The sequence below is a fragment of the Octopus bimaculoides genome, chromosome 19 (assembly GCF_001194135.2).
Source record: "Octopus bimaculoides isolate UCB-OBI-ISO-001 chromosome 19, ASM119413v2, whole genome shotgun sequence".
In the NCBI taxonomy this organism is placed as follows: Eukaryota; Metazoa; Mollusca; class Cephalopoda; order Octopoda; family Octopodidae; genus Octopus; species Octopus bimaculoides.
In genome coordinates this window covers 22893019-22904124 of record NC_068999.1, presented here as the reverse complement: position 1 = coordinate 22904124, position 11106 = coordinate 22893019, and the positions used below count along the sequence as shown (strand labels likewise).

The 11106-nt window shown below is 36.8% G+C and overlaps 2 protein-coding genes across 2 annotated transcripts in view; both read right to left on the bottom strand.

Annotated features, from left to right (window-relative positions):
- The window catches only part of LOC106871644 (calcium and integrin-binding protein 1), a 443076-nt gene that overhangs the window by 243325 nt on the left and 188645 nt on the right, over positions 1 to 11106 (bottom strand). The window lies entirely within an intron of this gene.
- LOC106871640 (organic cation transporter protein) overlaps positions 1 to 11106 on the bottom strand; it is a 47895-nt gene that overhangs the window by 35001 nt on the left and 1788 nt on the right. Inside the window, exon 2 of the mRNA XM_014918213.2 lies at positions 522 to 768. Coding sequence (XP_014773699.1) covers positions 522 to 768 — 247 coding nt within the window. The remainder of the gene's footprint in view (positions 1 to 521; positions 769 to 11106) is intronic.

The following is an 11106-nucleotide window of genomic DNA, read 5'->3' as shown; positions in this document are numbered from 1 at the left end:
ATATATATATATATGTGTATATATGTGTATATATATATATGTATGTATATTTATATAAATAAACATGCCTTTATATATGAACATATGTATGTATAAATACATATATGTACTTGTATATAGACACACACACATATATATGCAGATATACAACTATATATATACATGCATATATACATATATATACGCATATATATACATATATAAGTACATGCACATATCTCGTAAAATCATAGATCAGAAGCGTAAAGTTTTAATTACATGCAGTATGCTTACATACGCAATCATACACACTCACATACGGAGAAATTGGTAGAAATATAAATAAATACCTTTTCTTGGATTAGTTAATCATACATGTATATAATACATACAATATTTTCGTTGACAATTTCCTTGTCTTCAATAAAATAATACTCTTACACACTATGTTGAAACAAACATAAGAAAGGTTTGAAGAATGGTTTGGAATATCGATAAAAGCAATAACTAAATTTTAAAAAGTATATATAAATGAATTATACCTCAGTCACCAGGGTGCTCTCAAAAACTGACTTGTCATAAACCCAGCTCTGACATTTCATTGAGCTGGCATTTATCGGGCGATTGTATTCATCGTACGAAATATTCTGGGATGGAGAGTAAATGCGACATTTGTCTATCACATTCATACCGTCCACTACGGTAAATGGTATCGTCCTATTTATCAGAGATTGGTGAAAATCATTCTGAATACCATAGGTGTCGTTGGATAGATTCGGAATACGGCATCTGAAATTGATGAAAGTACAACCATGAAATGTTTCATAAATATAATGATAGGTATATAAATCATACCGTTAGAGAGAGAGAGAGAGAGAGAGAGAGAGAGAGAAAGAGAGTATTAGTGGTGTTCTCAAAGTGCTGTGTTGAACTGCATTCTGTTTATTATTTACATACATAACATTGGAAATATCATGAAATAAAAGTCTGCCGATGGCGTTAAGCTCCAGAAATCTATCAGAGGAGTAGGTGACCGAACCGAACACCGTTTCACACTATATACGCTGTAATGAAAGAAAAAAATTCTTAAACGAGGAAAAAATCGAGCTCATCGACTTAGGAAAAGAAAATATGCTTAAACAGCCATATTCTCAACGCTCGGGAGAGTTTCTTATAGTCAAGTAATATCAGAGATTTCGATGTAACTGTAGACAACAACTAAAGCTAAAGTGCACACATCAATAATAAAGTCAATATGATCCGAAGATTGTGCTTATGGATCCTAAGAACTTTCCAGTCTAGAGATCTTGACATCGTCATCTTTCTCTTCTCTGCGTTTGCCAAGTCTCGGTTTGAATATTACTGCCCACTATGGTCTCCCTATAAGAAGCAAACCATTTTGAGAATTGAAGCACGCTAGAAATCGATCATAAAAATATAAATGGTATGAAGTGGTTGCAAGCTTCTTAACCACAGAGCCATGCCTGTGCATTTTATTTTAAAATCAAAATTGCCATAACATATACTTCCTCCAGGTCCTATATGTGAAGTTGGGTCTGTATTAAAAGTTAAAGTGTATTAAAACGTGTTTTTCCCCCTGAATATGCGCGGCCAGTGAAGAGGGATATATTACTTGAAGATAATTATCTGTCTCCTGATGTAAGTGATGACATTTCAAAAGAAATACCGAACTTCCCATTGGTGGATAGAAATGCACTTGAATAAAAAGAAACAAAAAAATAGAGTATCACTTGCTAGTGGTTAACAAATAGAAAAACTAGGTTGTATTGTATGAACCTTGAAATTGGATGGACACAAGAAGTTCATTTGTTACGAGTCATGCAGCGTTAATGTAGATGTATGAGTGAATTGGGACACGATATAGCAAACCAGTCTAATTAGTTGAAGAACTAGGATTTTTAAGTACAAAAGATGAGAAGACAATGGAGCAACTGAAAAGACATCTTATCGAAGATACAATGTATACGTCACTGGAAAATAATGAAGCAAAAATAGGTCGAGCTTTTAGAACTGTATATATCATTTTACACAAAAGTAGGCCTTACTCAAATATATCTCACGACATTGGTCAGGAGGGAAAAATAACTTTATCACTCGTTAGTCATATGCAGACATAGCAGACCACATAGTAAACAGAATCCGAAAAACCACAGTTAAAAAATATAATTTCTAACAATCTAAAATGTCAATTATGATTAATGAATCTACTACTATAAAAGACAAAGGTATTTTAGTTGTTTGCATGAGAGCAGCAGTTGGTAAACATTCCCACCCTGTATCATTGACTGAAAAAGATTTAAAAATTGGCGCAAAAGAAAAATCTATATATGACGAACTTCAAAGTTGAATACAAAGCGATGGATTTTCAATGCAGTACGTAAAAGAGAATTTGTTAAAACTCCTAATGTTAGGACTAAAATCAAGGGTTGCATAATGATTTTTAGATGATTTCTTGATGTAACTATTTGACACTGAGCTACTTACGGGCTTCATTTTAGTGTAGTTGATACAGTTTTTTATATTTTGTTTTAAGTTTTATATTCCTTATAACATAAATCTCTGCAAAATCAAGAGGAGTGAATTGCATACGCTGAGACGTGCCCTTGATTGCCAATTGTTAAAAATTTATCATAATTTCAGTATAAGATGTGCTGTATCATCTTCCCAAACTGTAAGCAATCTTAAAAGACTATTTGGGAATAGTTTGGAAGAGTGAGCTGTATTGCTTGAAGATCTAGTGCATAAGAGGGGGCGGAGTATTAAATGTCAGTGTTCGCAATTAATTTGGGTTTGTTGATAGTTTAATGAGGTTGTCTGAACTGTGTCTTGAATTGCTGAGTATATAGCCCAAGGAAAAATTAAGCGAACGATTGTGTTTCTAAAATATTTAGATAATAGCAGTATTTCTGAGAATTCTTTTTTTTTTTACCTTTGTGGGTAATGTTATACAAGATATAGCAGAACATTTTTGTTTAAATAATTGGTTAATTATCAGAGCCTACAAAAAATGTACGAGATCTAAAGGGAAGACAGTTTCTGCACTTTTGAGCAGTTGCTAACGGCTGTAGAAACAAGTTTGGTTACAATAGAACGTGAAGCTTAAATAGCATGAATTTATGTATGTCACCGGAACGTGAGTGACTTCAAACTGTTTCTCTTTCAACAACTCTATTAAGTTGTTCAGTCCACATTTACCAATGTTTTATATTTTACATACAGCTTGCACAGTGGTCCACTCCCTTTATAATCTGTCGGATTCTAGATCACAACCCTATCTACACTTTCCTACACGTCACTCCATCTTGTAGTACCAAGTAGCTGTGATGCACGTTCTTTTGACTCAAGTTGTAGCACGCTTTCCCTTCCGTTATTCATGTAGCCACCACATCAAATCTGGTGCGGCTGTAACAATCCAACTATTTCAGACACAATTTCAGAGACTGGCTTTGTTATTCTGGTCGAATAACTAATTGTTCTATATACGCCCCATTCTGATCGATATCTTTTGTACTACACCTTTACCATCTTTCATCTCTAGGATAGTCTCTATCACCCCGACAATTTCTCTCATATTCCATTTCTTTTGCGCTAACACTACTAGCTGAGGCGCACAAACAATGGGATCCATCGAGTTCTATAGCATCGTGTGGCAGCAAAATTTTCCTACTTTACACTCATCCATCAACAAATTTAAAAGGAATCTGGAGATTTGCAGTGGCACTGTACATTCCAGTTCCCGTAAAAACCAGTAGCAGACCAAGATACTCTCGAGGACATGCGAAACCTCATTTCTATTCTGCCCACTCTGTCGTTTCGCGCGCTCTGAGTGGCCATAAAAGCATCAGCAAAAGGTCATGTTGACAATACCACACTTAAATCTTCTCGCTAAACCACAGTTATCAATGGCTGCTAGCACCTATTTCAGCCTAGCCTCCATCTCAGTAGTCTTCATGGTATCATTGTAGTCACTGCGTAGTAAGGTAGGGCTCTTAATTGCCTACTTCCTGATCATGAACTAGCCCCCACCAATTTTAAAGTGGAAATGTTTAAATTGGTCCCGAATTATGTTCAGACCAATTATTTTTTGGCTTTGGAATATAACTGACATTGCCGGAATAACGCATGCAACTGTGAATAGAAAATGTTTGCTTCTCTATTTGTTTTCTCTAAAGGGGCAATGTCATCCATAAAAGCTCACGGCAGTAGCAGTACTAAGGGACTTAAATCCCGGAAAATATTTAAGGATATGGCATCTTGATGCTAGAAGACGTTTTGAAGAAAGAGCAAACAGAAAGGTAGTGGAAGTGATACAAAATAATGATCATATACCGTTATTGAATATTCTGCGACATAAACCGGACTTTAAAATACTTAGTGATGTATTTTACCCATGGTGGCTTACAATATCCCAGAACTCTAAGATGCCTATGCTCACGTTTCTCATTTCTGGTGGATCTCTCCGTAATTCACGAACCCAACTCCTGCGTACAACCTTAACATAAACCTTGCTTATTTATTCCGGCTTTTGGGTTGTGAATTCAAATCCTGCCCTAGCCTACCTAGGTGGTAGACGTCGTCAAGTTTAATACCATCGCCTGGCACTTTGGGTTCCTTAAGCAGTGTTTACGTTGTTGCAAGCATTCGGATCTGGTTTCTGGTTTAAGGATACCTTCCTCCCAGCAATCTCGGAGACCCTGTAATGGAACATGAGTACTGCTTTTTCTCCTGACCTACTTCTCAAAACCCGTTTCCCCTCAATACATCTACACAAGGCAGTCCATCGGCAAAATGGTTAGAACGTCGGGTAGAATGCTTTGCGACATTCGTTCCTGCCCACCGTGCGTTCAGCTCAAATCCCAGATCAAATCTCAGCTCAAATCACATCGAGGTCAACTTGATCTTTCATTCATTCAAGCCGGATAATTAGGGCCCCAGTCAAGTATCTGGGTGGATTCTTCTCACACTCATTCACCCCGCCCTTCTCTATCCCTCCCTCCTTCCCTCCCTCTTTCTCTCTCTATCTTTCTAATATAGCTTCTCTCGCATATGTGTGTGTATGTGTGTGTGGTAATATAATTAGGAAACTACGATTGCAAACATATAGAACTGTGAAAACATAAACATATATATATAAACAATCGATATAAACATGAATATATATATATCTGTGTGTGTGTCTGTGCTTGTCCTCCACCATCGCTTGACAACCGATGTTGGTGTGTTTACGTTCCCATAACCTAGCGGTTCAGCAAAGAGACCGATAGAATAAGTCTTTGGATCAATTTGTTCGACTAAAGGCGGTGCTCCAGTACGGCCGCAGTCAAATGACTGAAACAAGCAAATGATTATATATATATATATCATTAAACGGCAAAAGTGACTCAGAATCCGAGTTTCGTGCATTGGCATTTATCAAAGTTTGACAAGTGCCAATATACAAAACTTTCGGCCCTTGAGTCACTCTTTAACTTCTGTCGATTAATGTACTTGTGTGTGTGTGTGTGTGTGTGTGTGTGTGTGTGTGTGTGTGTGTGTGTGCGTGTCACCAGCATAGTTAATATTCTTTTCTACTCTAGGCACTGAACTCAGAGCATAAGTTCAAATTCCGCCGAGGTCGACTTTGCCTTTCATCCTTTCGAAGTCGATAAATTAAGTACCAGTTGCGTACTGGGGTCGATCTAAGCGACGGGCCCCTCCCCCAAAATTTCGGGCCTTGTGACTAGAGTAGAAAAGAATATTTCAACTATAAGTAATCATGAGCACATGAATGCTATCAAGAAAATGAGCACATCAACTGCTATCAATAAAAATGAATGATTAATAATCGATATAAATATGAGTATGTTTTATAGTTTGAGCTTAAAACTTTTTTCTTGGCGTTAAAATGTCTTAATATTGCAATGTACAGCATATGCGTTTTCTTTCTTTATTTACAACTCCAAACTTGTTTATCTGAAATTAAATTTCACTATAAATAGATATCTGCTCTTGATTTCTATTTGTTAATTTTAGACTGTGTCTCTGCCAATCATAGCTAATCATAGCTATACATCAACCTAATCCGTGATGTGCCAATAAAGAGTTCTCTACGTAGTCACTTTATTTGTATGAGATAGTAGCCAAATCTCCCTCAAGTCACACTCTTCTATTAAAAAAAAAACAACTGAGGATACTTTGAATGATATAATATGACGGGTACAGAATGGAATACTTTATATCATAGGTCTGAATGATCGCTAAGCAACAACCACTATTACCACCACCACCACCACTAATATGGCTGGAATGGTCACAGTTGAAATACATTTCACTATAAGACTGGTTGATCGGGACACAACTAGGGCTCAATAACTTCAACACCAACAACAACGAAATCCATGATTTGACAGAGTAAATCAAACGTCAGCATGCCTAGCATTTTGTTCTATTTTAGATTTTTGTAACTACTAAGAAATAAGGTTTGTAAGAAAGAGAAAGAAAGAGAAAATCAGTGAGCGAACGAGTGTGTGTGTGTGTGTGTGAGAGAGAGAGAGAGAGAGAGAGTGTGGGTGCGAGTAACAACGTGAATAGATACCTGGGTGGCTGGAATTGGGAAAAAAGACTTATTACTGTGGGAAGGATACAAGTGAAAATATTCATTGAAGCCAAGTGTTTAATCGCAATGAACAGTTTTAGAGTGATACATATTTCAAGGCTATGTCAATGAAAGTAAGCGGGAAAAACTTATCCATATTTTTATCGTATTTCGTAGCAGACATCAGATCGGCAACTACAACACTATTTTATACTTATTTAAACAACAGAGAGTGGAGGCGCAATGGCCCAGTGGTTAGGGCAGCGGACTCGCGGTCGTAGGATCGCGGTTTCGATTCCCAGACCGGGCGTTGTGAGTGCGTATTGAGCGAAAACACCTAAAGTTCCACATGGTTCCGGCAGAGATGGTGGCGAACTCTGCTGCACTTTTTCACCATAACTCTTTCTTCCGGTTTCTGTTGTACCTGTATTTCAAAGGGCCAGCTTTTCACTCTGTGTCACGCTGAATCTCCCCGAGAATAATGTTAAGGGTACACGTGTCTGTGGAGTGCTCAGCCACTTGCACGTTAATTTCACGAGCAGGCTGTTCCGTTGATTGGATCAACTGGAACCCTCGTCGTCGTAACCGACGGAGTGCCAACCAAACAACAGAGAAGGAATGTAAAGGACAGAATCGTTTAGTGATATCTATTTTTGTTGGGTTGTCAGAAAAATGCGTTTTTCTTTTTTAATTATTATTCCTTTTAATTCTTTCCAATGTTACTTGAATTAATATGAAAAATTATTTTATTTTATTTCATTTCACACATATGACAATGGAATGCCCAGAGAAAAAAAAGAAAAACGAATTTACTTAACAACCCAATATTAACGGTTCTTCATGTTCGAAGTTCAAATCTCGCCAAAGTCAACTTTGCCTTTTAACCTTCCGCAGTTAATAAAGTGAAATACCAGTCAAGTCCTGGGTCAACATAATCAACTGTTTCTCCCCAACCTCCACAAATTTCAGTGTTAATCTTTAAATAGCTGAACCATATCAGAATGCAGATCGTTTCAAAAGGATTAGCAGAATCATTGTTAATGTTGTTGACTCTCTGTAGTTCAACCCTGACTGAACAGAACTACGGTCAAAAACATTCTAACCATGACAATTTCCGCTTGCTGAAGGTGTCCCAAGCAAAATTATCTACATAATGTGCTCATTCTATATTTCAAATAACGTTCATTAGTTTATATATCAATATTTCTTTGAGTTAAGACAGCGAGCTAGCAGAATTGTTACCACGCTGGGCGAAATGCTTAGCGGTATTTCTTCTGTCTTTACACTCTGAGTTCAAATTCCGCCGAGGTCGACTTTGCCTTTCATCCTTTCGAGGTGGGGTCGATAAATTAAGTACCAGTTGCGTACTGAGATCGATCTAATCGACTGGCCCCACCCCAAAAATTTCGGGCCTTCGACCTAGAGTAGAAACGAATGTTTCTTTAAGACGACGAACTGGCAGAATTGTTAGCGCGCCGGGCAAAATGTTTAGTGGCATTTCGTCTGTCTATGTTCCGAGTTCAAATTAAACCGAGGTCGACTTTGCTTTTCATCTTTTCGGGGTCGATTAAATAAGTACCAGTTGAACATTAGAGTCGATGTAAGTGACTTGCTCCCTTCCCCACAATTGCTGGCCTTATGCCAAAATTTTGAAACCGACATTTCTTGTTTCAGCAAACATTATAGCAAGTCGAGACCGCGATTAGGTTTCGACTCTAAGTGATTATATTCATATAATTGATTCCACTATGTGTGTGTGTGTGTGTGTGTATGTGTGTGTATTTGTATAATTCATATGTATGTTTATATAATCAACATACATATGTTCCGACTCTTTTACATTCTAGGTTCAAATGCAACCGAGTTCCGACTCTTTTACATTCCAGGTTCAAATGCAACCGAGTTTAACTTTATATTTCACAGTTTCAGGGTCGATACACTAAAGTACCAACCAAATACTTGTCAATTGTATCGACTAAAAGCCCCTCCCCTCAAATCTACCGACCTTGTGCTTTGATCAGAAACCATTTTTTCTTATTAGGCCCTGCTTCTCAGCGCAAAAGACGTGAACATCGCATCTTCATGTTAAATTCTCCCTCTAAAATATCGGACACTTTTGTCTTATCAAAAAGAAACCAATATTATACAGAATAATCGGATATGAAGCAAAGTTTTAATATATTCAGTATGATTCGGTTTCGATTCCCGGTTAAAGCTATTTCACTTCAGTATACCGCTAATGTATAGTGTGATTCAAGGCAGATTTGGATGCTATTTCTAACAGACTGGATGACTGCAAAGTGTTTTTTAACTGGTCAGTGTTCATTTAGAACCCGGTACCTAGAATATGTTCACTATTTATTATCTCACCAGAAAAAATTATCTATGTGACCTTACATACCTATAACACACATACATATTGACTAATAACACACCCTAATACCATAAATTTCACATACACATTCACATACACACATACACACACATTCGTTCACATGAATTCATGGAGTCGTTATGGGGTTGGTGCATCTGCTGGAAAAAGCAAACAAATCTCCCTTTAACCACATCTCACAATCTTAGAAAAGGAAAAGCTGGATAAAATGGTCCTAGGTTTTCTGCACATAGGATAAATACTAGATAGTCACGGCTGAAATATCTTTGATAAAAATTTTGTTCGATCAGGGCTTAAATGAGGTTTAGCAAAAACAAGGAAATAAGATATGCAGAACGCTCCAGCGATGTTTTCAGTCTGTTTAAGATATTTTTAGACGAATAGTGTACATATATCATTATGATATTTTAATAGATGAAGATATGCCCGTCTGCTACTTCATAAAACGCACATGCCATTTCTTTTATACGTTTGTGTATTGCTATAAAAAGCATCTGTAGTAATTTGATACACCACAAACAACTCTACGAGACACATGAAGTTGTTCTAAATAAAGCCATTGCTTAATTTTGGATCGCTTAAGGGTTAAGTTGCTTAAACCTAACTTAAACATGAAAATTTGTTCTAGAACCTAAGATAATATTCCATAATTTTTGGTAATTACCAGTTTGTCCTGATTAAAAGGGAAAGATTTGATAACTATCTCTATACAGACGTGAATTGAGTGTAATAGCTCTAAGTATTTTGGTTGATAAACATAACAATAATTAGCTAAACAGAATTAGCTAAACAGAATTAGCTAAACAATTCATGACCCTGTTACACGATTTCACTAGTTAACTTATACAATAATAAACAGTTTCAGTTTCATTGTGAATAACCAAATTGCCCCATCAACGAAAAAAAAAAAAGTACAACAAATCTCTCCACGTGAGGGCGGCTGTTTTCATTGATACGTTTAACAGATAACTCAATGTTACACAAAAACTTATACTAATAATGTAGAATTGTGATTTCTGCAATTTAGTTGGGTCACTTTGCCTTTCATCCTTCCGGGATAAAATAAATATCTAAACATTAGGATCGTTGTAACCGAATAGATCCTTCCCACAAAATTTCAGGCCTTTTGCCTACATTAGAATGGATTATTATCATTATTCCGCTGCGGTCGATTCTGCTTTTCTTACTTTCGAGGTCGAGATAAGTACCAGTTGACCAGCGGAGTTAATGTATTCAACTAGCACCCCTCCCTGAAAACTTTAAGGCCTTGTGCCTATAGTACAAAGGATAAAGGCGACGAGCTGGCAAGATCGTTAGCACGCTGGACGAAGTGCTTAGCGGTATTTTGCCTGTCGTTACGTTCTGAGTTCAAATTCCACCGAGGTCGACTTTACCTTTCATCCTTTCGGGCTTGATAGAATAAGTTCCAGTTGAGTATTGGTCTCGATGTGATCGACTGTCCCCCTCCCCCAGAAAATCCAGGCCTTGTGCCGATAGCAGAAAGGATTATTATTATTATTATTATTATTATTATTAAGAGTGGCGTCTCGATAAATCTCTAAATTCGCAAACGTGAACATGTTAATGCATTTATCAAATATATTAGAGACAAATTTGAAATAGAATAGTTTCAGCTATGAATCGAAACCGCAACTCACTGATTACATTAGAAATTTATATCCTGTTCTAAGGAGGCTGTTAAGTTATAAAATTACTTATTCTTTTCACAAAATAAATATGTCCGATATTTTAGGAGAAGGCTATAATGGGAAGATGTGATGTTGATGCCTTATTTCAGTACTCACGGACTTTCGCATTGCAAGGGAAGTCACTGTGCTATGTATCACTCATAGTTAGCACTTGTAATGAACAACACAGGTCATCTTAAGTCCCAAATTAATAGTAGACTGACTTCAATATACAGAGAGAGAGGGGGGGAGGGGAAAGAGAGAGGGGGAGAGGGAAGGAGGGAAAAAGAGAGAGTGTGTGTGTGTATATATGGATATATATATATCCATATATATACATGTGTGTGCGTATCTATCTATCTATCTATCTATCTATCTATCTATCTATCTAATCTACCTATCTATCTATATACATATATATTCATACACAAACACACACACACACACACACA